Source organism: Ovis aries, chromosome 14 (genome assembly GCF_016772045.2).
Source record: "Ovis aries strain OAR_USU_Benz2616 breed Rambouillet chromosome 14, ARS-UI_Ramb_v3.0, whole genome shotgun sequence".
Classification (NCBI taxonomy): Eukaryota; Metazoa; Chordata; class Mammalia; order Artiodactyla; family Bovidae; genus Ovis; species Ovis aries.
In genome coordinates, this window is record NC_056067.1 from 988,241 (window position 1) to 1,014,007 (window position 25,767).

At 61.8% G+C, this 25,767-nt stretch overlaps 2 protein-coding genes across 12 annotated transcripts in view; one reads left to right on the forward strand and one right to left on the reverse strand.

Moving 5' to 3' along the window:
* Positions 1 to 9: 9 nt before the first annotated feature.
* MTSS2 (MTSS I-BAR domain containing 2) lies at positions 10 to 19,889 on the forward strand. Of its 5 annotated transcripts, none has more exons than XM_042231443.2 (15): positions 10 to 323; positions 4,838 to 4,899; positions 4,976 to 5,049; positions 5,785 to 5,869; positions 5,945 to 6,036; positions 6,118 to 6,192; positions 7,364 to 7,521; positions 7,703 to 7,810; positions 8,703 to 8,800; positions 10,201 to 10,420; positions 10,833 to 10,928; positions 15,831 to 15,905; positions 16,154 to 16,330; positions 16,495 to 16,660; positions 16,753 to 19,889. In XM_042231443.2, the coding sequence occupies exons 1-15, from the start codon at positions 255 to 257 to the stop codon at positions 17,505 to 17,507; spliced, it is 2,310 nt and encodes a 769-aa protein (XP_042087377.1). In that variant the 5' UTR covers positions 10 to 254; the 3' UTR covers positions 17,508 to 19,889. The 5 variants fall into 5 exon arrangements, with proteins under 5 accessions (XP_042087377.1, XP_060254201.1, XP_042087379.1 ...); XM_060398218.1 differs by having other exon boundaries at positions 10,297 to 10,420; XM_042231445.2 differs by lacking the exon at positions 10,833 to 10,928.
* Positions 19,890 to 20,333: 444 nt separating this feature from the next.
* Positions 20,334 to 25,767, reverse strand: part of IL34 (interleukin 34) — a 60,122-nt gene continuing 54,688 nt past the window's right edge. For 6 of the 7 annotated variants that reach the window (XM_042231447.1, XM_042231450.1, XM_012189524.4 and 3 more), the window contains 4 exons: positions 25,207 to 25,284; positions 24,761 to 24,922; positions 21,192 to 21,324; positions 20,334 to 20,965 (listed from right to left, as the gene is read on the reverse strand). In XM_042231447.1, the coding sequence (XP_042087381.1) occupies positions 20,796 to 20,965; positions 21,192 to 21,324; positions 24,761 to 24,922; positions 25,207 to 25,284 (543 nt within the window). In that variant the 3' untranslated portion in view covers positions 20,334 to 20,795. The remainder of the gene's footprint in view (positions 20,966 to 21,191; positions 21,325 to 24,760; positions 24,923 to 25,206; positions 25,285 to 25,767) is intronic. The other variant, XM_042231453.1, reaches the window with a different exon arrangement.

Consider the following 25,767-nt stretch of genomic DNA (forward strand, 5'->3'; position numbering starts at 1 on the left):
GCTCGGGTTACGGCCGCCGCGCCAGTCCCCGCGCCGAGGCTGCGCCGCCCGCCGCCCGCGCCGCGCCCCCCGCGCCGCCCGCCAGCCCCGCCGCGACATGGCCCGCGCCGCCCCGCGGCGGCCCGCCACCCCCGCGCGCGGCGCGGCCGGCCGCTGAGCGCGGCCCGGAGGCGGCAGGCCCGGCCCGGCCTCGGAGCGACAGCCGCCGCGGCGCGGGTCCCAGCGCCCTGCCTGCGCCGCCGCCCGGCCCGAGCATGGAGACGGCGGAGAAGGAGTGCGGCGCCCTGGGCGGGCTCTTCCAGGCCATCGTCAACGACATGAAGGTAACGGGCGCGGATGCGACGCGGTGGCGGCGGCAGCCGCGTCCCGCCGTGTCGGGGAGGCCCCGCGTCTGTGTGCCCTTGTCTGAGTGCGTCTGGCCTCTGTCTGCCGTGCGCCCTGGTCTCCGGGTGCCCGTCGTGGGGGGTGTGGGCACGCGCGTGTCTGGGTGTCCGTGCGATACCCAGGGTCCATGCCCCTGGTCGCCCGGGTCGCAGCGCCCCCTTGGGGTCCCGACCTGAGCCTGCGCACACGCGGGCTTCCCGCGCCCCAGACCCCCAAACCATGAATGGGGGGTTGGCTCCGGGGGCGACTCACGGCCCTTTAAAGGGTCCAGGGTCTCTCCGGCCTCTCCTCTACCACCCCCGTGGCCCCCTTCCCCGACCCCGACGGCCCCGGAACCCAGACAATGCTGTCACTGCCAAAGCAGCGAAAAATAATAAACAGGGAACCGTTAACTCCTTCCCTGCCAGCCTTGCCTCTGCGCCCGCCGCCCGGGCCCCAAACCAGCTCCAGGACCCCACCGTCTGTGCGAGGAGTGGCCCAGGCCCCAAGGCCTCTGACCTGCCTTGGGGGGAGGAGGGCGAGGGTGGGCCTGAGGGAGCAGCCCCAGGGGAGGACTGCCGGCTGCTCCAGGCTCTCAGCTCCAGCCCCTCTCTCGGATGGCCCAAGGTCAGGCTTCAGCAGGCCACCAACTCCTGGCCCACGCTGGCTCACCAGGTGGGGAAACCGAGGCTGGGAACGGCTCAAGGTCACTGAGGAAACTGTTGGACCAGCCCATGACCTCACCTGATCCGGGGAGCGAGGGGGTCCTCGCCCCCAAAGAGGCTGGGGCTTGGCAGGGTAGAGAGGAGGGCCGGCCACAGTGACAGGCCTGACTGGGTAGAGAGGGGGCCTGCAGGCCGCGCCTCTCCCTTTCTGCTCTGGGGCAGGGTGGCCAGGCTAGGGGGAACGGGGAACTCCTCAGAGCCCCCTGCCTGACTGACCCTCCCTAGTACACAGCCTGGCATCCTACAGTGACTTCGCAGGCCCCAGGGGGACACACCACAGTGCCCAGGCAGGCCTTCAGGGGGCTGCCAGATCCTTGTGACCCCCACCCCCAGGAGGCCCGGGGCCACCCTCCCCCAGAACTGCAGGGTTGGCAGCGTGCATAGGTGCCCCTCTGCGCCCCACACCGGGTGCTCCCCTGAGACCCCGTCCCCCCAGCTCCACCTCCAAGCCCTTCTGCTGGCCCCCGAGTGCTGGCTTCCCGCTGCCTTCAGCAGCCCCTCCTGCCCCGGGGGCATCGCAGCCTTGGCACCAGGTTCCCATTCTAGACCACCCTCCCCCAACCGCTCCCGGGGCTGGCGGAGCAGACTCCTTCCTGCACCTTGTCCTGCTGGCGTCCTCACCACACACACTGTGGAGAGCAGCCGCTTTCCACTCTCGCTCAGAGGAGCGGGCGGGACCGTCTTCCCCCTCTCCAGGCAATTTGCGAGGAACTTGGGGATGAGACGAAGGAGATGGGCCCAGGTTGTAGCAAGCGGCTCAGGATTTTCTGACGTGGGGAGGCAAACTGGGAAAGGTTTCACCTGGCGTAATGCCAAGCCCCGCTAGTCCCCAGCCTGTGACACAGGTTTGTGTCTGGGCCAGGGACAGGGCAGGGACACGGACTGCCTGGAGGCCAGTCATCTGGAATTGGGGGACAGCTTCCGGCTGTTTCGCTCAGTGGCTTGAGCCACAGAAGCAGCGGGGTTTCCACAGAGGAAGGTGGCCTGGGTGAGGAGATGGAACTTGCCTGCGAGGCCCCATGACAGCCCACCCAGGGCTGCAGGTCCAGAGCCTGGCATGAGGGTGGCCGAGGAGGGGAGAGGGGCTGCCCCTGGGGCCTGGAGGGGCACCTACTCAGGGCGAGGGGGCCCAGGGAGCGTTCCCTGCCTGCCCCACCTCATTTAAGCAGCCCAGATGCCCCCCCACAGCTCAGAGAGGGGCAGGAGCTTGTCCGGGAATGACAGGGCTGGGAGCGGCTCCAGGGCTCAGCCTGCACCTTCCGGAAATGGGGTCACAATCTGTCTGCCCCCGAGAGTGTCACACAGGTCCCAGCCGGGTGGCAGAGGCAGAGACCGCCTGTCCGCTCTATCCGCAGCGTTAGCCAAGCGCTCTCTGTGTGCCGGGTCCTGACCTAGTGCTTCCTAGGCAGTCTCCACACCAACCTGCTCCCGCCCTCATCTCACAGGGGAGCAAACAGGCTCAGAGAGGAGCCTCCTGCAGAGCCCCTCTCCCAGGCTGCAGCCTGGGCCACTCACCTGTACAGCCCGGGGCCCACCCACCTGAGCACCCCCCGTGACGAGCATGTGACTGCTCCCCGCCCCCCCCCGCCCCGAGCCGCCCGCTGCTCTCCCAGTTCTGCAGTCCCCGCCCCTCCCCACCCTGGGTACCCAGTTACCTTCCAGACCCCGAAGTAGAGGAAGTGTCCCTGCCCTGCAGTCACCAGTCAAACCTGGAATCGGAGCCTGAACCCCACACTCGGTAGCCATGGACAAGCTGGTTAATTTCTCTGAGTCTCAGTTTCCTCATCTGTAGAATGGGGGTGGTGACAGCGGTATTCGCCTCACAGGGTTGCTGTAAGGATTCAGTGTGACCCCACAGTGAGAAGGCTCGGCCGGGATCCTGGCCCACCACACTCTTGACCCCCAGTCGCAGTCCCCGTCACTATCAAGACCACAAGCCCAGAGGCTTCAAGCCTGCCTGACAGCTGGGTGCAGCCTGCGTGAGGGCGCAGGCCCGGGTGGAGACAGGACATGCTCCTGGGTGCTGGCCCCTCAAGCTTGCCTCTGGGGTCGTCGTGACTTACCAGTAGGCCCTGTTGAGGAGGGGCTGGGCCTGGCCCCCGAACCCTACCCTGTCACTCCCCTCTGCCCCAGGAGGACCGAGACTGGGAGGGCCAGGGATAGAGTGAGCCTGGGGGCGGAGCCTGTGAGGGTATGACTTCAGTACACAGACCTGTCTCACCCACAGCGGGGTACAGACCTGTCTCCCCACTTCTTGCAGCCCCTGGCTCTCAGACAGAGGCTGCTGAGGGGCTGAGACGCCTTCCAGGGGCCAGGACCGCTGCCTCTGCACCCCTGCCCCCATGGTGTTGTCTCCCCGAGGTCTTAGCACAGCCTAGGGCTGGGGTGCGGAGCAGGGAGGTGCCAAGTCCTCAGGAGTGCCAGAGGAGACCCAGGCTCCTTCACCCCAGGCTGTGCCACACAGACAGCCCACCCACTGCCTCTGCCTTCCCGCTCCAGCCTGTGAACTTCTCAAATATTTGCTTTCCCTGGGCACTGGCTGGGCTGGGCTGGGCTGGGAGGGGAGGGTGTTTCTGAGGATCCCAGAAGCTGCCCTGTGCTTCCCACTCCAGCAGGCTGGCCTCCCTGGGGTTCCAGCCTGGCAGAGCCTCCCTCTGAGGCCTTGGGAACTGGGGTCTCCGCCTTCCCACTGGAGAAGCCCTGGCTCCCAGCACTCCATCCCACATGGAAGGGAAGGTCAGAACCTTGGGGCCTCGCTGACCTGGGCCTCTTCTTCAAGGATCAAGGCTTCCTTCCACAGGGCCATTGGGCCGGGACCCAACAGCCATGGGAGGCCCATTAGCCAGAAAAGCCCGCTGATCACACTGGACAACTTGATCGCCAGGAGCCCGGCCTCTCTACTGGGAAACCCCCTCCCAGCTCAGAGCTTTGGGCCAGGCTGGGATAAAGGCCACACTGTGTCCCCAGGAGGGGCGGGGAGCCGGGGGTGGAGAAAGGTGGCTCTGTTGGCTGCACAAGGCCCCATTCAGCCTGGGCCTGACTGTCCCGGGCAGGCTGGCCAGGCCCCACAGCAGCCGCGGTCCCCCCGGGCCTAGGAGCCCCGGTCCCCCTGGGCCTAGGAGCCCCGGTCCCCCTGGGCCTAGGAGCCCCGGTCCCCCTGGGCCTAGGAGCCGCGGTCCCCCTGGGCCTAGGAGCCGCGGTCCCCCTGGGCCTAGGAGCCGCGGTCCCCCTGGGCCTAGGAGCCCCGGTCCCCCTGGGCCTAGGAGCCCTGGCCGCTGGCCTGCGGTGGGCACATCGGCTGGCGGCAGCTTCCATGTCATGGGGCCCTCATCTAGACCCACGATGTCTCGAGCTGCACCACAGCTCCCTGTGCCTCTGCCCCCGGCCGCGGGGACCATCCGGGGCTGTGTCCGGGGGCCACAGTGCCCCTGGTGTGGCCAGAACGCACCCCCCCCAGGCCCTCCCACCCGCAAGGAGACGCGGCCTGCCACTCCCCATCTCCATCCCCCTCGATGTGGGCTACCACTGCTCACAGTGGCCGGAGTTCCTGATCGTTAGGGAGCGCGGGCCAGGCAGAGGTGCCTGTTTCTGGGGCCAGGCCTTCTTCATGCCCGTGTCTGCCCCGAGAGGAGCCCCGGAAGCCCCCACTCCACAGGGGCGAGGCTGCTCTCTCAGACACAGCCCAGGGTCTAGACCAGGCATGAGGGGGCCCTCGTGGTGGCTCACTGCCTCTCCCGTCCCCTCCACAGAGCTCCTACCCCATCTGGGAGGACTTCAACTCCAAGGCCACGAAGCTGCATTCCCAGCTGAGGTGAGGGTGCCCCAGCTGGGGAGGGGATGGGGCGCGAGGCCACCCCCCACTGACCGCCCCCCGCCCATCTCCCCAGGACCACCGTGCTGGCTGCTGTGGCCTTCCTGGACGCCTTCCAGAAAGTGGCCGACATGGCCACCAACACCCGAGGTGGGGAGGGCACACGGCCCAGCTTGGACTTGCACTCCGAGCAACTGAGTGGGTGTGAGCCCAAGAGGACCTGGGCCCAGAGTCAGGACCTTGGGGAGCGGGCTCATGGAGCGGGCTCTCTGGAGAGAGGGAGCCTCTCATCACTGAGCAGGAGCGGGTGACAGACGACAGGGATGTTCGGGGGGGGGGGGGGGGGGGGGGGGGGTCTGTCTTGCTGCCAGGTGGTTGACCCCTCAGCCACGGTGTTCACACTCCGTAGGTGAGTCTATGGCTTCTCTCCCCATCTGCCCTTCCAGGGGCACGGGGCAGGCCTTCCGGTCCGAGCAGTGGGACCTGGGGCTCCTGCCTCCTTGGCTGGTGAGACCAAGGCGACGGGCACCCTCACGCCTGCATCTGGGCGCATCTGGAGGGGGTCCTGGGAGGGAGGGAGGCGTTTTGTTGGCTCCTTGAACCGTCTTTGGTGTGGGCTTCTCCCGTCTGGAGTTACCAGAACAGCTCCCGGCCTGACCCCGGGAGAGAAAGGTCAGCTCTCCTGCCGGGGCGGCGAGCTGGCGGGTCGCAGGAGGGGATCAGCCGGATGGGGATGCCGGGAGCGGCGCGGGCAGCGGGCCCGCGGGATGGGGACTTCGGGGTCGCGGGCTGCGAGCTTGGCTCCTGGGCCGGACGCGCCCCCGCGTGGCCCGGGCCGGGCCTGCAGCGGCCCGGCGGCCCCGCCCACGCGGCGCTTGCCCCCAGGGGCCACGCGGGACATCGGCTCGGCGCTCACGCGCATGTGCATGCGGCACCGCAGCATCGAGACCAAGCTGCGGCAGTTCACCAAGTGAGTGCGTGCGCGCCGGCGCGGGGGTCGAGGGAAGACCCGGGGCGGCCCTGACCCGCCCTCCGTTGCCCGCAGCGCGCTGCTGGAGAGCCTCATCAACCCGCTGCAGGAGCGCATTGAGGACTGGAAGAAGTCGGCCAACCAGCTGGACAAGGATCACGCAAAAGGTGGGTCCGGCCCGGCCGCGCCCTCCAGCTCCCCACTGGCGGAAACCCGGTCATAGCGCCGTTCTCTCGCCCTCTGCACAGAGTACAAACGAGCGCGGCACGAGATCAAGAAGAAGTCTTCGGACACGCTGAAGCTGCAGAAGAAAGCACGCAAAGGTGAGCCCCGCGGGCCCCTGCACAGCCCCGCGCTGTGTCCCCCACGGCCGTGGGGTCGCCCAGGGCAGCGTCCAACCTGAGGCACCCGGTGCTGGACACAGGGCCCCTCGCCTCTGGGGTGGGCAGAGGGGGAGCCTGCCGCCTGACTGGAGCCCCTCCTCGGGAGGCTGCAGGAGGCCCCGCCCCCAGGAGCGGCTCTGTCCGTCCGGCCGTCCTTCACACGGTCTCTCTCTGTCTCTCCTCTCCTCTCCTCTCCCCACCCCTCCTGTAGAGCTGCTTGGTAAGTCAGATGCCCGTCCCCCGAGCTGCTCTCCCTCCCTGTCGTCCCTGTCGCATTTGTCTGTCTCCCCCAGCTCAGGGCCATTGGAGGAGCCTCTTCAGGCGGAGGAGGAGCGAGGAAGGTGGTCGGTCCGCAAGGGAGGGGCTGGGGCACAGTCCTCTGGGCCGGGCCGTGCTGGGTCGGTTTGCCAGGCCAGGAGGGCTCGGGTGGGCAGGGTGGGGGGCCAGGCCCCGCCGCCCCCAGGCCCTTCCCTCCTGCTCCGCACCCCCCACGCCGTCCAGCTGTCTCCTCTCCATCCTCTTCTCGCTTTCCGTGGTTCTTTCGCTGCATCTTTGTATCGCTCCTGCTGTTCTTGTGCATCATTCCTGAGCCGAGTGGGGACCCCCATGAGACACCCCCTTTCCCGCGCCCTGGGCCCGGCCCTGGTGCTCCTGGACCCCGCCCCCCTCGTGGCCTGGCCTACAGTCCCACCCCATGCTCTACTCTGTTCAGCTTCCACGCTCCCTCCCTGGGCCCGGGAGGGGAGGCGCCTCACCCCACAGGCAGTGAGGGTGTCCCCGGGGGCAGAAGCTTCTGCTCTCCCAGAGGCGTCCGCCTAACTCCCCTGAGCGCAGCTGCTCCGGGTGGGCTGCCCAGGGTTCTGCTCGCCCCAGGACCTGGGTGGCTTTGCAGCTTTGGTGTCTTTCCTGTGTGCCTGTCTGTCTGTCCTCTCTGCCTGCGCTGGGGACCAGCCTTTCCACAAGCCCTGGCGTCCCGGCTGCCCTCCCCGGTCCCCAGGGCCCCCCGGAAGTGCCCAGCCTCACGGCCAGGGATCCCACTTCAGGGCCCGAGCCTTGGGTGCAGCAGGCCAGGCCCGCGTCCCCAGCGCGGCCTCTCCTCCCCACCCCCCAGGGAAAGGAGACCTGCAGCCTCAGCTGGACAGCGCCCTGCAGGACGTGAACGACATGTACCTGCTGCTGGAGGAGACGGAGAAGCAGGCGGTGCGCCGGGCCCTGACTGAGGAGCGTGGCCGCTTCTGCACCTTCATCACACTCCTGCAGCCCGTGGTGGTGGGTCCCGCGGGGACGCGGAGGCCTTCTTAGCACCTCCACGACTGGGCCGGTTGAGGGGCCCTCACAAGTCCCAAGAGGTCCCGAGGACCGTGGCCTGAGCCACGTGGGCCGGGGGGGCAGGGCAAGGGAGGGGTGGCTGGGCAGGGAGGCCCGGGAGGCTGACTCACTGCCCCGTCAGAACGGCGAGCTGACTATGCTGGGGGAGATCACCCACCTGCAGGGCATCATCGACGACCTGGTGGTGCTGACCGCGGAGCCGCACAAGCTGCCCCCCGCCAGCGAGCAGGTGCGGCCAGCCCCGGGGACGGCCCGCCTTGGTTGGGGACAACGGAGGAGGCGATGGGAAAGCACTGGGGGGATCAGCTGGGCACAGAAGGTCACCCCCGTGGGTTCTAGGGGCACCTGCCCACACGAGCAGGGTGTGTGCCCGGGACCCAGCGGAGCGTCGCACAGAGCAGACGGCTGGACGTCCCGGATCCGCAGGGCCAGGCTCCAAGCAAGCCAGTCCTGATGGTGCCTCCGGCCTCCATGCCCACACCCACCAGCCCCATGCACACACGTGCAGCTGCCCCCGTGGCCGCCCTGCCCACCTCTCAGCACCACGCTCCGACCACACCAGGGGCGGTCCTCGCTGACAGCACCGTGGCACTCCTCTCACTCGGCCTTACTGTGCGCCCAGCCCTACGCCGAGCCCTCCCCACGGGTCACCTAATTCAGTCACCTCCGTGCCCTCTAAGATAGGAAGGATCGGCTGCATTTCCCAAGAGAAAACAGGCTCAGAGAGAAGCAGCGGCTTGCCTGAGGGCAGAGCAGAGCCAGGATTGGACCCCATGGTCTTGCACGGCCACTCTGGGCTGACTCCTCCAGCCCCAGGGAGTCCTCAGGAGCACCAGGTTCCCCCGTGTCCTGGCTGGGCCAGCATCCCTGAGAAGCAGAGAGGGCACAACCTCCCCGGCATCCCCCCGCCTTCTGGCAGCCCTGCCTCTTGTCCCTGAGTGAGGAGCTGGTGTTAGGAAAAGGCTGGGACACGGAGGGCTTCCAAATCCCCGAGATCTCCTCTGGGGCCTGGTTCTCAATTGGGAAGACCCTGCCAGCCCTCTGGAGGGAGACTCAGGAAAGTGATGAGGCTTTCTGCGGGGCTGGGCTGCCCCCATGACCCCATCCACGTCCCTGTCCAGGTGATCACAGACCTGAAGGGCTCAGACTACAGCTGGTCGTACCAGACCCCACCCTCATCACCTAGCAGCTCCAGCTCCCGGAAGTCCAGCATGTGCAGGTCAGCGGGGGACTGGGCAGGGGGCAGGGAAAAGGAATGGGGGAGGCCCCCCAAAAGTGCGTCAGGAATTGCTTTGTGGCCCCAGAATTCATGCAACTGCTGCACCATCAAGGAATCTAGGGAAAATGCACTCGCATTGCAAGGCCGCCACTAGTGCAGGCCCATGGACGGTGCGGGCTGGCGGCAGCAGCAGAGGGCGCACCAGCTGCCTGTTAAGTGCTTTCTGCACTTTCCTCATTGAATCCTAACACCACTCTATCAGCTGTGGTGTTGTCTCCGTCTCATGGAGGGGGAAGCTGAGGTACAGAATCCCAGCATTAACTTTTCAGCTCAGCCGGGCCCAGCACAGTCTGGGCAGCAGTAAGAATCTAAGGTGGGCAAGGCCATGGAGGCTTTCAGGAGTGTATGCAGAGGCTCCAAGCTTACCTGTGGGCACTGCAGCCTGGCTGGTTCCTGAGAGCTGCGCCTGGGCGGCTGCCACAGGGCCAACCCTCAGCCCAAGCTGGCCCTGGGGGCCGTGCAGGGACCAGGGCGGGGCCGGAGTCCTGCCTGACCAGCAGGCAGGCTCGGAGTTGGGGGCGCTTCGTGGGAGCGGTCTGGATTCAAGGCTCCCTGTGGCGGGGGGCTTTGAGCACAGAGCAGGTTACTGGTGGGGAGACCCCTCTGTGCCAGGCACTCTTTCTCTAGAACCAGCTTGGCTGGGTACCCAGGTCATGGGCAGTGACCCAGGCAGAGTAATTGCTGCTCTTGCAGGGAGAGAACGGTCCACGGCGGCTGGAGGCTCTTGAGACCCTGGGTGGGTGACCGACGCAGGAGGGAGGTTGATCCCAGGGGTCACCCGTGCCAAGGGTGGGGGCCTGGGGCCTCCCGGGTCACGCTCAGGAGGATGGTGACCTTCACTGCCAGGAGCGTGGCCCAGGCCGGACACGGATGTAGAGAGGATGAGCTACAGAGGGGAAGAGAGGGAGGGTGACGGCGAGTTGAAGGCCCTCGCTGACCAGCACCCCATGCTAACCGTTCGGTCAGGGTCTGATGGCAATGCCAGAACTGGAGAAGGCGGTCAGGATCAGACAGGTCTGGTTGCAGCCTAACTGGGAAACGCTGGTGCTCGTGGACTCCGTTCCTCCGCGCCAGCCCGAGGCCTCCGCGTCCTAGCGGCGGGGCGGGAGGCAGACCGGCTGCCTTGCCTCGGGGTGCCTGGCGGAGGCCCCTGGGCTAGCGGGGGCCTGCCTCCCGCCCCGCAGTCTGGGGCCGCGCTGCCCTGGCCTGCGAGGCCTCGGGCCACTCTGACCCCGCCTTCTCCTCCCCCGCCCCTCCTCTCTGCCCACCCTCGTGTGTCGCCCCGCCTCCCGCACGCGCCCTGTGTCTCCCTGTCCGGCCGCCGTGCCCCCTTCCTCCAGCGCCCCCAGCAGCGGGAGCAGCGCCAAGGGTGGCGGAGCCCCCTGGCCCGGGGGCGCCCAAACGTGCTCACCCGGCCCCGCCTGTCGCTACCGCAGCCTGGCGCAGCCCGCCCCTGCCGCCCGCCTCTCCAGCGTCTCCTCCCACGACTCCGGCTTCGTCTCCCAGGAAGCCACCTACTCCAAGCCCCCTTCGCCCATGCCTTCAGACATCACCAGCCAGGTGAGGGGCGTCTGCTGAGCTCATGCCAGCCCCCGGCCATCCACACTGTGGGGCGGGGCCACTGCTGAGCATGGCCTGCAGGCCCTCAGGACCACCGTGTCCAGGACCAGCCTGAGCCCACTGCCCCAGGGCAGGGGAGGGGACGGTCTGGAGGAGCCTGCCAGCTCCAGACTACGTGACCCCCGTGCCGGGGCTGAGAGCGGCCTGCAGGCCCCCAGGACCACCGTGTCCAGGACCAGCCTGAGCCCACTGCCCCAGGGCAGGGGAAGGGAAGGTCTGGAGGAGCCTGCCAGCTCCAGACCCTGGGACCCCCCCGTGCCGGGGCTGGCAGTGATGGGGTGAGTGGCCCGCGGAGGCGTCCCTAGGAGCCCCAGAATCTGCATGCATCTTCCCCCGCTCTCACCCTGAACAGGAGAACCTCCTCAGAGGCAGGCCTAAACCCTCAGGCTCTGTGAAACGGACCGGAGGGGCTAGAACAGAAGACGGGGAGGTCAGGCCACGCACCCAGGTGCCCACCGTGGCCCGGCCCTCCCTCTGAGCCCAGCGTTCTGTAGTCTGCCCTCTTGCCCAGGACGTGCCCATGGCATGCGCAGACTGCCCTCCTCAGCAGGCTTTCCTGTCGGCACATAGACACGTGCTCCGGTGCCGTCCGTCTAAATGGCCCCCCTTCCTCCAGCCTCCCCCGGCCGCCTCGCCTCTCCTTCACAGCGACACTGCTCAGGACACCTGTCCACACTGACCACCTCCGTCTCACTCCCCACTCACTCCTGTCTGCGTCACCTTTCCGTGACGGAAAAGCTAGAATAATTCATTCTCCTGTGTCCTTTATCCATGTATGCGTACACTTTTGAGGCTGTTAGGTCCGTACAGCTGTAAGATGCTACCTCGCGGTGAGCGGGATCTCCCCACGGGATGTAGCTGATGTGGCTTGTGTATTTTCTAGCGTAGAGTGAGTCTGTTTTGTTTGATTTTACTGCGGCTCCTTCAGCAGCATTCATGTTATCATTTCCTATCTCTTAGTTTTTAAACTTACTATGTCCTTATGTTTTAGATGAGTCTCTCGTAAACAGCATATGCCTAGATTTTCTTTTCTTATCCAGGCTGACAATCTCTCTCTTTTAACTGACATTTTAAAGTCCTTTCACAGTTACCAATATTACTGGCATATTTAGACTTCTTTTTTATTTCTGTTCATTCTGCTTTATCTGTGCTTCTTTTGTTTCTTCTCTTGCTTTTTGTTTGTTTTTTCTTCCCCCATTATTTCCTTCTACTGGATTTTAAGTTATACTTCTTTCCTTTATTATATAGGTTACCTTGAAATTTTACCATGCATCCTTAGCAAAGTCCTAACCCAGACTCCTGAATCATTCAAGGACCTTAACGTATATTTTAACTTCGGTCACCTACCCCCTCCCCTTATAAGCTATTTTATGCTACTCTCTCCTTTTTTTTATCATCCCTACAATTGACATTTTTCTTCTTAATTTCATCATTATCTTATACGTAAGTATCTGTTAGATTTACCCATATGTGTTTATACTTTTTTTGTTCATTTTCTCCCTTTAAGGTCATTTTGCTTCTTTCTGCAGTAAAATACATCCTTTAACGTTCTTTTAGAATGGCTCTGTAGCAGTAAACTCAGGTTTTGTTTTTCTGTAAACATGCTCCATTTCTTTTCCTCTTCCTTGAACGCTAGTTTTGCCAGGGATGCAGCGCCGGGTGCCCGTTGCTCTGTCCCCACACTCCGAGGGCGTTTTCCCCCACGTTCTGGCTTCTGTTGCCGGCTGAGAGGTCTCCTGTCCGTCACTGCTGTGCCTTTGTGAGTGACCTGACTCCTCTCTCTGGTCACTTGAGTTTTTCTGCAACGTGTCTGGTTGTGGATTTGTTCTCATTTAATCTCCCGTGGTGCGTTTGTGTTTCTGTCTGTGCATTCAGGGGTTTCACCCATTCTAGGAGTTTGCGAGCATTCTCTCCTTATTCTCACTCCCACTCTGCTCGCTCCTGTCTGGTCTCCGTGTCTCTCTCCTCTCACGCCTCTCATCTCCTTGTTTCCCTGGATCATCTCTTCAGGTCTATCTTCCAGTGTACCTTTTCTCTATTTTACAGCAGTTTAACCTATCCATTAAGGTTTATTTTTATTATCGTGAAATAACTCTAGCCTTGTAGACAATCTCTAAGAAGAGCAGATTCCCGCCCGGCCTCTGCACTGTCTCCCGATGTTAGCGTCCCACGTAACTACCAACAGTTTTGAAAACCAGGAGATTAGCACGGCACAACACTGTTGACTCGCTGACAGACCCTTTTTCGCACGTTGCCGGCTCTCTCGCTGGCATCCTTTTCCCGGCCCAGGAGTCCAGGCTCCGGCACGGGACCCTGCGCTGCGTTTTCTCAGGGTGTCTCCTTAGGCTTCTCTGGTGCGATGGGCCCTCGGTCCCTCCTGCACGACTTTTGGCTGCTGGTCGTGCGTCTTGTAGAATGGCGCTCGTTTTGGATGTGTCTGTAGTCAGAAGGGCAGGAAGAGCACAGCCGTTGATTTATTGCTGCTCCACCGCCTCTCAGCCTGCGGTGTCCGACATTCTTTCCATGTCAGCCGTTCTGGTAGCTGTTATAGTAATAGTGCCCTGTGTTTTGAATTTGCATTCCCCTAATGACTAATGAGGTTGTATGTTTTTTCATACGTTTAAAGGCCATTTCTTCTTTTTATGAAGGAAATGTTCAGATCTTTTGTTTCTTTTTCTCTGCTAGGTTGTATGTCTTTTTCTTGTTGATTTGTAGAATTTCTTATACACTGTGGCTCCAAGTCTTTTTTCATCGGATAATCTTTGAGTCTGTGGGTTGCTGTTTTACTCCCTTAATAGGAGTAAAATTCTAAAGTTCTTAATGTATGTCTAATTATCCATTTTTTCCAATTGTTAGTGCTTTTTCTGTCCTCCTAGCAGTATTTTTGTGTACTCCAGGGTCACAAAGATGTTTTCCTCCAAAAGCTTTTTTTTGGGGGGGGGGGGGGGGCAGGGGCTCTGCTGCTCAGCTTGTGGGATTGTAGTTCCCCAACCAGCAGAGATTGAACATGGGCCTTCAGCATGGAAGTGTGGAGTCCCAACCACTGGACCACCAGGGAATTCCCTGCAAAGCCTTTTTGTTTCACCTCTTTTCACTCAGTGCTGCAGGTCATCTGGAATTGACTGTGTGTATCTGTGTTAGTATGAGAGATGGACCGGGAAGCCTGGTGGGCTGCAGTCCATGGGGTCACAAAGAGTTGGACACGACTGAGCGACTGAACTGCAGGAGTCCTTTTCTTCCATGTGGATATCTAGTTAACAGTCTGTTGAAAAGACCATCTTTTCCCTTACTGCGCTGTAGTGTGTTACCTTCGTCATAAAACAGGTGTCTGAATGTGTAGCTGTTTCTGGAGTTTGTATTCTGTTCCACTGGTTGATCTCTCTGTTCTGGTACCAGTAAGACCCGGTCTTAATTACTGTAACTTTATACAGAATCCTGACACCTGATAACGAAAGTCCTCTAGGTATGTTACTCTTCAGTATTACCTTCTGTTTTCGGCCCTTTGCATTTCCTTATAAATTTTAATATCAGCTTGTTAGTTTCTACTTTGAAAGAAGCAATCCCTGGGATTCTGACTGGGATTACATATGTCTCTCCATTTTATTATGGCTTTACCTTCTTTCAATAATATTTTGTAATTTTCATATGAGAATCTTACACATCTACCACTGGGTTTTTCCCCCCTGGGTATTTGATATCTCTTGATGCTATTTTAAATTATTCTGGCTTTTTCAGAGTCTCTTACTTGTTTTTCAGCCGCTATTTAGAAATTTGATTTTTTTTTTTGGTATGGTGATCTTGTATCCAATAACCTCATTAAAAACCCTTGTTAGTTCTGATAATCATAGAATGAATATTCTGCATACACAATCAGGTCTTTTAGTTTCTTTTTTTCCAGTCCTTTTGCTTTTTACTCCTTTTTACTTCTTTTTCATGCTCTGTTGCACTGCTAGGACTTCCAGTACTTAATAGAAATAGTGATAGTGAGCATCTTTATCTTTCTCCAGCCTCAGAAAGAAAAGAATTGATATTTTTGTAGATAACACTATCAGATGAAGGAAGTTCCTTTCTATCACTAGTGTGTTTTCCATGAATGGGTGTTGAATTTTTCCATTGAGTTTTCCAAACATTTTTTTTCTTTTTTTGTTTTAGCAATTATATTGGTAAAACTCTCAATGTGTTTATTTTCTTTGAATCCTTACTTACAGAGTTTAGTTTTCTTTTGGTCATCTTGGCTCATCATAAACTTAAAAGTCTGGGAGTTGAAAGCAGGATGCTTTAGAGAGTGTGTCCTGTGGGCACAGGACATGCAGAGCTGCACCTGACCAGTGCCCTTCCAGGTTTAGTTCCGGGCAGCAGTCGGGCGGGCTCTCCCCCTGGCACTTGCCCAGTCTCTCCACCACAGTGCTGAGGCTGCCTCTGCCCTGGGGACCCTCATGGTCCTGCTTTACCCTTGCTTCCTTTTTCCTCAGCCTTTCTCTTATTTTGAGTTGGAGGGGCCTCCCAGGGGTACCTGGTCCCTCCCACTGTCCAGAGCAGGAGCCTCCAGGCGGCCTCGGTCCTGTCTTCAGTTCTGGGGGTCTCCATGGACACCCCTCTGCCCCCTCTGCCGAACCTCCAGCAACCCCCACACCACTGGCCCGTCCTCCTTCACGCATAGGGTTCCTCCCCGGTTTCTGTGACAGTCGCCTGTTCGGGGCTTCCTCCCACACCGCTGGCAGGTCCTGTCACTCCTCTTGACTGCCTGTCCTCTCCTTCCCAAGCACTGAGGACAGCCTGGCGTCCCTGAACCCCTTCTCTAACCACCCTCAGCCTGACTGCCTGCGTCACCTGGTTCTGTCTCACGCCGCTGGATTTGTGGCTCCAAACCTGACTTCTCCCTAAACTCCAGATTGTAAAATGCAGTGGCCGGCACTGCACCTGGGCTTAGACACCTAACAGGCAGCCCCGCCTAACACTCGCAGGATGGAACCCGGGACTCCGTTCCCCCCAGGCCTGCCCTTCCGAGAGAACGGTGACAAATCCCCCCGCAGCTCAAGCCAGCACCCCACTGCTGACCTTAGCACCGCTCTTTCCCTGCTCGCCACATGCAGGCCAGCAGCAGTCAGTCTTCTTGTTAATTCTTAGAAGTGTGGTTTTGGGGCTGCGGTGGGGTAGGTCCCGGCGGTGGGGTGCGCTCTGGGTGCTGCTTTCTGCGCAGGCGCTCGCGGCGCAGGGCGTGGTGTGGGCGGGGAGGCCGTGGAGGACTGAGTCAGGGCCCCCCACGTGCTGGCGCCGTGACCGGATGTGTTCTCTCCCTCCCCTCCTGCCGCCCTGCCCCGTCCGCCTGCCCGCTCGCCTTCGCATGCAGAAGTCCTCCAGCTCCGCGTCCTCTGAGGCCTCGGAGACCTGCCAGTCTGTTAGCGAGTGCAGCTCCCCGACCTCGGTCAGTGCCCCCACCTGCCCGGGCACTCAGGGAGGGTTCAGGTTCGACCAGAGGGGTATGCGTACGCACCCGCTCCGCACAAAAGAAACCTTCTGGGCACCCCCTGCAGCCGCTCCCCAAACGCTCACCTCCTCCCTCCTGCGGGATAAGGAGCCCAGGAGGGGCTGGGGAGTCACAGTGTCCTCTGTGCTCTGCCCTTGGCCATGAGCAGGGCGCAAGGGCCTCCTGACGCCTGCCTCACCCTACAGGACTGGGCCAAGGCTGGCCCCCACGAGCAGCCCGCAGGCACTGCGCTGCAGCGGAGGAAGGACCGCGTGGAGCTCCTGCGAGACCTGGAGCCGGGCCCGGCCGGTGGGGGTGCCCCGGGCCCCAGTGGAGAGGAGGCCCCACGGCCCCGCATGTCCCCCGCCACCATCGCAGCCAAGGTGAGGGTCGTTGCCGGGACGGCCCGGCTGGGCCCCCCTCTCTCCCAGGCCAGCTCTAAGGCCCAGCAAGTGGTCACCGGGCCAGCCCGGAACACCTCGGGGGACTGCCTGGGCGGAGCGGGAAGCGGGAGTGAGGCTTCAGCATGCGGTCTTCCCGCCCCCAGCACGGGGAGGAGGTGTCCCCCGCTGCCAGCGACCTGGCCATGGTGCTGACCCGCGGCCTGAGCCTGGAGCACCAGAAGAGCAGCCGGGACTCCCTGCAGTACTCGAGCGGCTACAGCACGCAGACCACCACACCCTCGTGCTCCGAGGACACCATCCCCTCCCAAGGTAGGCCCCGGGGGCTCGGGCTGGGGCCTCGCCTTCTCGGCCCCGAGGCTCTGGGCCCACCGCGTCCCATGCACCCCCCGCCCCCGCCCCAGGCTCTGACTACGACTGCTACTCCGTGAACGGGGACGCAGACGGCGAGGGCCCCCCCGAATTCGACAAGTCGTCCACCATCCCTCGCAACAGCAACATCGCCCAGAACTACCGCCGCCTGATCCAGACCAAGCGTCCGGCCTCCACCGCGGGGCTGCCCACCGCCTCGGGGGCGCCCCCCGGCGTGGCCACCATCCGCCGCACCCCGTCCACCAAGCCCACCGTGCGCCGCACCCTCTCCAGCGCCGGGCCCATCCCCATCCGGCCGCCCATCGTGCCGGTGAAGACGCCCACGGTGCCCGACTCCCCCGGCTACGTGGGGCCCACGCGGGCGGGCAGCGAGGAGTGCGTCTTCTATGCCGACGAGGCCGCCGCGGCCCTGGCGCCGGACCTGGCCAAGGCCTCACCGAAGAGGCTCAGCCTGCCCAACACGGCCTGGGGTAGCCCGTCCCCAGAGGCCGCCGGCTACGCGGGGCTGGCGGCCCAGGACGACGAGGAGCAGCAGCAGCAGCTGGCCGCCAACCGGCACAGCCTGGTGGAGAAGCTCGGGGAGCTGGTGGCGGGCGCCCACGCGCTGGCCGAGGGCCAGTTCCCCTTCCCCTCCGCCCTGTCGGCCGCCCCCACGGAGGAGACGCCCGCCCCACCCCCCGCCGCCCCCAGCGAGCCTCCGGCCGAAGACATGCTGGTGGCCATCCGGCGCGGGGTGCGGCTCCGCAGGACCGTCACCAACGACAGGTCGGCGCCCCGCATCTTGTGATGGCGCCTCCCTCCCTCCCGCCCCCGGCCTGGCGAGGTAGGGGGCGCGGCCGGTGGGCCCGGCGGCTCAGAGCCGAGGCACAGTCAGGAGTGAGCAGAGCCAGGCGAGCTTTTTTTCTTTTTTCTTGTCACATGAGTCAAAGCCACTTTATTGGGAGGAGAAACCCAACTTGGATTTCATGGTTTAAACAGGAAGTGACTTCTTAGACCGCGCCAGGATGGAGCCTGTGGGCCTTGAACTGGATTTGGAGCCTGTTTCAACCTTTTCTTGCCGACTCTGCCCCTTCTCTCCCTCCTGCCAGGCCCTGCCCTTTCCACACAAGGGCGAGCCACAGAGCCGTGCCCCGTGGCCCCAGCAGAGGGGCCCACCCACCTGGCGGGGCCCACAGTGCACAGCTCAGGCAGCCTGGCCCAGCGCCTCCCTGTCTCCATGGGGACTGTGGCCCCCCGCCCCTGGCCAGGGCCCCCCCCTACGTCCCTCTGCATCTCTGCCTCTCACAGGCTCTCCTCCGTCAGAAGGGCGGGCGGGGGGGTCTGTGGAGGGGCCAGGGTTACAATGTCTGGGTTAACCAGAGGCTCCACAGGGCGGTTGACCGTTTGGGGGGCCAGTGAAGTTAGGAGCCAGCCCACCCACTGGGGACGGGGGCCTGGGGCCCAAGTTGAGTATCTTAGGGAGGACATGCACGGTGCCTGCCCGGAGGAGGGTGGGGACCCTGAGACAGATTGCTTGCCCACAGGTGCGGCTAGGGCGGGGGCGGGGCAACAGGGAAGGGTGTGGAGGCCAGGCTGTCGGCCTGCTGGCCTCCCAGGAGCTGCTCAGATCCCATCGTCATCCGGGCACGTGGGGACTTTAACTCTGGTGACAGTTTCAGCCACCTTTGGGTCAGGGACTGAAACTGGAGAGGGTGGGGGGTGGGTTCTTCTATGAATATATAATAAAGTGAGCTGACCGGACAAGGACTTCGTGTGGGGACAGGGTAGACGGTACAGGGTGTGTCCAAGAGTGCCTGAGGGACAGAGGGCCCTGCGGTGTCCTGATGGCCCCTGGGAGGAGGAGGAGGGCCGGCACCGGGGCGCGGGGGCAGTGTTCTCTGCAGCGTCCAGAGCAAAGCCACAATGCGCTGGGAAGGGGCCGGGGGCTGGGCCTCCTGCCCATTTGCTGCAGGCCGAGGGGGGAGGGCTGCTGCGGGAGATTGGTTCTGACTCTGTTGTCAGAGGAGATGCCATCCCAGGGTGGTCCCGGGTGGCAGGACTGAGGTGGGGGAGTGTACCCCTCCACCCACACAGCACGTTGCGCCAGCTCTGAGCAGGTAGAAGCACGTGTGCCGAGGGCAAGCGGAGGGCTCCCTGTGACCCACAGGCCCGGCGAGAGCAGCCGTGCTGGCAGGGTCACGGGATGGGGCTCCTGGGGTCAGGAGAGCTGGCTCTTCCTGGTCTGGATGGACCCAGGGCTCCTGGTAGTTCTTGTGCTGGAAACGGGTCTAGGCACAGCTGCCAGGAGGGTGTGGGGAACCAGGGATTCCTCTGAGGGGCTTCCCAGAGGTGGGTGAAGGACGGTACCTGTAAGTTGCTAGGTCTGAGAAAGGAGCCTCGCTGAGCTGAGCTCACCACACCTGGAGGAGGGCCAGGGGAGCAGACGGCCTGCACTTGGAGGCTTGGGGGCAGAGTGTACACTGCCCCCCAACCCCCGCCAGGGCTTGCCCAGGTGGGCTGGTTTTAAGACGCAGATTATCTGATGTGAGCAGGGTAAGGGGCAGTCGGGGGGGGGTCCCCGGGTCCCCATGAGAAAGAGCTTGCCCCCGAGGAGGGGTGTGGTCTCGGGGACCTGGGGGGAGGGGGGTGGGCATGGCACAGGCACCCCTCACCTAGACTGTGGGGGCCCCCCCTCCAGACCACCCCCAGGGCTGTACATAGCTCCTCCACCCCCTTGACCGCCTCATCCCTCTAGTGACTGCCAAGTAGGCCCACCCCTTCAGGATCCGAGCCAACCATCCCATGTCACAAACTTTGGTTTGGGGAACCTCTTGACCTTTGTTTCATTTTTTTCTTTTTGTACAGAGAAATATTCTATTCAAAGCGTCTTTTGACTGAAGTAACTTTTCTGGTGCTGTTGTTAACTTGTCCCTTTCTTTAATTTATTTCCCCTCCCTAGACCTCCCCTTCTGGGTCCCACTCACTTTGTCTCCCCTCTACCACCCACTCCCAGCCCCCATCCCATCTAAACCACTTTGTTTCTCTTCTTGCTGTCTGTTTTTGGGTAAATCATCCTTTCCTCCCCCACCTCCCCGCAGCCCACCCTTCCCTTGATTTAAATAGTCACTGCTACAAGTAACAAATGCACTGTGAAGATCCCAGTATTAATAAAGTTGTACTGTAATCAACACCACTGTCTCCTGGCTTCCTCCACTGCCTGCGCCCCGCCCCCACCGTCCCAGACCCTGGCTGAGGGGCAGGGGGCCCCGTGTGGGCAGGGCTGGAGTGGCCAGGTCTCTGCCAGGACCCGTGTCCCTGCTGGGGGTGGTCTTGTAGCTGCCAGATGGAGGGAGACAGGGCAGTGTCCAGGACACGCTGTGGGAGATGAGCCCAACACTGTTGCTCCGTCCGGCTTGCTGAGGCTTCATGGGCTGGGGTGGGGCTGGAAGGAACTCAGTCCCTCAAATATCCCCCGTTCTGGGACCCTGGCGAAGGCCCTGACCATTCCAACCCTGAATCCTCAGCCCCAGGCCCCTGCGCCAGGCCAGACCGCCCCCCCCTCCTTCCTGCCTCCTGCACTTGGCAGGAGGGGAAAGCAGCCTTCTCCAGGTTCATCCTCAAAGATGCAAGCAAATCAAAACAAAGCAGGTGTTTAATAGAAAAAATAAACTATGGCAAGATGTGGCATTTGGCTACCATGCCCTTGTCCCAGCTTTGCTTCCCCCTCCCCGGCCTTGCTGAGTATGCCCACCTGGTACAGCTCCCACTGCCTGACTCAGGAGAAGGTTGGCACTGCCTTCAGGGAAGGGGGCAACCTGGGCAGTGCCAGGAGCAGCCAGAGGCTCTGCCTTCAGGACCTTCAGGTGCCCCAGCACCCGCCGCTCCAGGCGAGACCACAGGAGGGAGAGCTGCACCCTTCTCAGGCTCTGTGTCCCTCAAAGGACAACACTGCCAGGGCCTCCTCTCCAGGAGGCGCTCCCCACCGCCACCCGAAGTCTCAGGCCGGGTCCGTCTCTTGCAGGGGCTCCTCCAGCTGCCCCCCAGGTCACCCTAGGCTCCTCCGGGCAGGAAGCCTTGCCCTGGGCCCTCAGCAGCTTCACTGAGTTGGGGGGCCAGCCGAGGGTCCCAGGACGCGGGGCAGGGAGGTGGAGGGCGGCTGGGGCAGAGGGTACAGCTGGGTGGCTTCACACTGTGCGGAGGCTGGGCTGCGAGCCTGAGGCTGAGGCGCCTCACAGTCCTGCCAGTTTAGCACAGAGCTTTCTTTACCTGCGAGGACACACACAGACACACAAATGAGGCTGCAGGACTGGTCAGTAGCCCCTCACCCCAACCAAGCCACACTGCTCTTCGTGTACGCAAGTCCATCTCCACTTCCAGAAATGGCCTGTGGCCCTGGGGAGCAGAGGACGTGCTGAGGGCCCCAGCTCTGCCTGGTGACCTGGCTCAGACAGCGGTACCCCAGCCCCAGCCCCAGCCCCTCAGAGCTCCTCACAGCAAGGGCAGTAGAGCAGCTCCATGACCCGGAAGCAGTTGTCCAGCAGCGCTTTGGGCCGCACCAGCTTCAGGCTTCCCGGCGCACTCAGGAGGTTCAACACTGCTTCCACCTGGGGGCTGACCTCCATGCCCTGGAAGAGAGGAAACCTTTAGAGCCATAGATGCCACCCTCAGCCTGTGCAGAGATCCCAGGAGAGCTGGCGGGGGTGAGGGTGGGGTGGGCAAACTCATCCCGCCTGGAAAGAGGTGACCAGAACAGCCGAGAGTAACTTCTCTCCTTCCTGCAGGCGCCATTTTTCCTGGGAGGGGCTCCCTCAATGCCCTTCACTTGAGCACAACACACAGAGACTTCTCTTTTTCCTCCTGGGGGCGGCCAGACCGGGAGGAGGTGGGGGCATCCTCGCTGCTCCAGCGCAGGCCTGGCCGCCCTTGCATGAGGAGTCCCCGTCCCAGGGACACTGCCCTTCAGGTGCAGAGACCCACACCCACTCCAGGAAGAGGGAGCAGGACCTGCAGGAGGGTCGGTCGTATTGTGAGGCCAAGGCCAGCCAACAGGGCTGGGCCTCCAGCTCCAAGCAGGTGGGCTCCTCTGAACCGCACTTTTGCTAAGGGGACCGGTGCGGGGCGCACGGGCACCGTGCTCGGGATGGAGCGGGGCCCGGAGCCGCAGGAGCAGACATGGAGCAGGGGGCTGCGGGGCCTGAGCTGGGCAAGACCCTTCCTCAGAGTGAAGTGTGGGGTTGTGTGCTCCTCTGCCCCACGTGCCCCAAAAAAGCTGTGAAAAGGTGAAAAGTGTTGGTTGCTCAGTCTTGTCCAGTTCTTTGCAACACCTTGAACTGTAGCCTGCCAGTATCCTCTGCCCATGGGATTCTCCAGGCAAGAATCCTGGAGTGGGTTGCCACACCCTTCTCCAGGAGATCTTCCCCACCCAGGGGTCGAAGCCGGGTCTCCCGCATTAAAGGCAGGTTCTTTACCACTGAGCCACAGGGGAGGCTGCACCAAGTCCTTATCCCTGGCGCCTGTGAATGTGAGGAAACCGGGTCTTTGCAGGTGTGAGGTCAGGGGCCTCCAGATGAGATCAGTCTGGGTTTAGGGTGGGCCCTAAATCCGATGACTGGGAACAGGAGAAAGGACATGGGACACAGGGGAAAGGCCGTGTGAAGACAGGCAGAGGCTGCAGTGACGTGCCACAAGCCCAGAACCAGAAGCACCAGCACCAGAAGCTGGAAGGGCTGGGAAGAAGCGTCCTCGGGAGCCTTTGGGGGAGCGTGGCCCTGCTCCCCTCGTGATCTCAGACTTCTGCTCTCCAGAACCATGACAATAATTTGTGTTGTTTTAAGCCACTGTGTGTGCTAAGTTGCCTCAGTGGCGTCCGACCCTGTGCGAGCCCATGGACTGTAGCCCTCCAGTATCTCTGTCCATGGGACTCTCCAGGCAAGAACACTGGAGTGGGTTTCAATGCCCTCCTCTAGGGGATCTTCCTGACTCAGGGATCAAACCCACATCTCTTATGTCTCCTGCACTGATAGTCAGGCTCTTCACCACAAGTGCCGCCTGGGAAGCCCCAGGCGACTGGAAGAGGGGGCCGCAGGCTCGGATGTACGTGGTCAGTCAGTAGTGAACTGTGACAGCAGTCCCAGAAAGCTAACATACAAAGGCTTAGAGAGAGCAGTGAGGGTGAGAGGAGAGCCAAGGGGCTCACCCTGGGAGGACCCACTGCCCCAGAGACACGGGTCACCTGTGAGGGGGCCTTGGCCACCACCACTGAGAAAAGAGAGATTAAAAGCTGGCTCACCCTGAACGGCCCAGGTGGGCAGGGCCTCAGCCTACCCACGTCTCCTTCCCAGCCCCCAGAGCAGCTCCCTGCAGCTCCAGGAGCCAGAGACACTCCCGAGGAAAACTGAGAATGGAGCACGGTCCATTCCCCAGGTCAGCCCCCACCTACCCTGCCCACAGGCACAAGAGAGCCACCAAGGGCATGGCCTAGCCCCCTGGCCTCTGCCAGAAAACAGCGCCTCCACAAAGTTCCAGGCAGCTGCAAAAGCAGGCGCGAGCCCCGCGCCCTGGGGTCGGCAGGAGCTCACAGTCGGTGCCCTGTTGGCTCTTCCTGCTGGGCAGCAGCTGGGGGCCTGGCGGGTGTCTACCAGGGTCCTAAGGAGGGCAAGTGGGGGTGTGGGGAGGGAGTCCCACAGCACACACACGGCCTGCACAGACAACACAGTGATCTTGCCACCTTACTCCTCAGGCTTTTTGGAAGACATATACCCCAGGCCTCAGATCAACACTGCTGAACAGGCAGCTATCAGGAACCTCTATTATTATCATTATTAATTAAAGCCTGTTTACATTCGGGTTCACTCTTTCTGCTGTACAGTAGCGGGCTCCGACAAATGCAATTACAGCTCCACGCAGAAGAGTTCCATCACCCTATGCTTGCTCCTTGGAAGGAAAGTTACGACCAACCTAGATGGCATATTCAAAAGCAGAGACATTACTTTGCCGACTAAGGTCCATCTAGTCAAGGCTATGGTTTTTCCTGTGGTCATGTATGGATGTGAGAGTTGGACTGTGAAGAAAGCTGAGTGCCGAAGAATTGATGCCTTTAAACTATGGTGTTGGAGAAGACTCTTGAGAGTCCCTTGGACTGCAAGGAGATCCAACCAGTCCATTCTAAAGGAGATCAGCCCTGGGATTTCTTTGGAAGGAATGACGCTAAAGCTGAAACTCCAGTATTTTGGCCACCTCATGCAAAGAGTTGACTCATTGGAAAAGACTCTGATGCTGGGAGGGATTGGGGGCAGGAGGAGAAGGGGATGACAGAGGATGAGATGGCTGGATGGCATCACGGACTGGATGGACGTGGGTCTGAGTGAACTCCAGGGGATGGTGATGGACAGGGAGGCCTGGCGTGCTGCAGTTCATGGGGTCGCAGACAGTCGGACACGACTGAGCGACTGAACTGAACTGAAGCCCCCTGTGCTCCACCCACTTAGCCTTCTTCCTTTGCCTTGTTCCTTAGATGTGGAAACAGTGAGTGGGGTCAATGACTCACCCAGGTTTGCAGAGCCTAAGACGGTCTCAGTTGCATCACTTGCCCCCCAAAGCCCAGCCCTTCACTCTGACCTCCACTTCTCCCACACCCTCCAGGACAAGCCAGGACTTTCCATGCGTTTACTTCCTCCTTTGATAGCTTCTGGCCATGAACACACATAGGCACACACACACACGCACCCTGCCTGCAACACTCGCACAATGCTCACCCGCAGGCACACAAACACACACACACACACCTGCCCCGCCCCACCCACCCGCACCCCCGCAGCGCTCACCCGCAGGCACACACACACACGCACACACACACACACGCACCTGCCCCGCCCCACCCCACCCCGCCCGCAACCCCGCAGCACTCACCCGCAGGCACACACAACATACACACACACACACACACACGCACCTGCCCCGCCCCACCCACCCGCACCCCCGCAGCGCTCACCCGCAGGCACACACACACACACACACACACACGCATGCAGGCGCACCCGCCCGCAACCCCGCAGCGCTCACCCGCAGGCCCTGCTTGACATCCAGCAGTAGTGTGTGCACCTCCTCCAGGAACTTCCGGGATGGGTGGCCCTCGAGCAGCACCTCCTGCACCCACTCAGTAGCACTGAGACTCACCAGGACCCACAGATACCGCAGCTCCTGCTGGCTCACCCGGGCCCGCTGCTGCAGAGACAGAGAAACTACTGAAGCCCCCGACAGGAGCCTCTGGGCCCTTACCCCCGCCCCCAGATCCAACATCCCCCCAGACCTGACCTGCACAGGAGGGAATACCAGGCAGCCCCCGGGGGTGGGGGGCAAGCTTGGGCCTGAGCCAAGGGTGGGCTGGCCTGAGGGGCCAGGAAAGCCTCCTGGCAGCAGGACCTACCCAGACCAGTGCTTCCCAGGCAGGGCACCCAGGGTGTCCCTGGAGGCAGGGGGCTCCCCAGTCCAGAGGAGGGGATTCTCACCAGTCTGGTGATGTTGGCTGTTCGGAGCACCCCCTCATAAGGCACACTGACCCTGTAGTTGATGGGGAAGTAGTGTTTCTAGGAAGGTATAAGAACAGAGGATGAGGTCAGAGTCAGAAACGGCTCAGATTTCCCCAGCCTCCCAGAGGAATCTGATGCAGGGGAAGGACCCAGGCCTGGCCCTTGACGGCAGAGGTCACAGCAGTGTTCCTCCACAGAAAATATGCGCTTTGCCCCCAGCTGGGACAAAGACAGCCCCTTCCTCCGGGACACAGGGAAGGGTAGGTCCTGACAGGCCTAGTCTCAGGCCAAGGTGTGGGATGAGAGGCTTACTGCTCTGGGAAAACCATCTCCTTTGCGGGGTGAGGAAGCTAACTGTAAAAGATTGCTCTGAGGCTTGTCATAGTGGTGGCCTCATAGCTTTCAGAATGCGCTAGAAGCCACTGCAATGCACACTTAAACACATAGATTGTGTGCCGTGTGAATTACGTGTCAGAACGCCTTCAAAGCTGTGAAAGAAAAAGACCTGTAGAGCCACATGCCACATGAGTCGCCCTAATA

What these genes read in the sequence shown, in the direction of transcription:
- MTSS2 (XM_042231443.2), top strand. Translation starts at nt 255, where the DNA reads ATGGAGACGGCGGAGAAGGAGTGCGGCGCCCTGGGCGGGCTCTTCCAG. An exon ending in AAGCTGCGGCAGTTCACCAA is followed by an intron (nt 5,870 to 5,944) that starts GTGAGTGCGTGC and finishes CGTTGCCCGCAG; the next exon opens with CGCGCTGCTGGAGAGCCTCA. An exon ending in GGACAAGGATCACGCAAAAG is followed by an intron (nt 6,037 to 6,117) that starts GTGGGTCCGGCC and finishes CCCTCTGCACAG; the next exon opens with AGTACAAACGAGCGCGGCAC.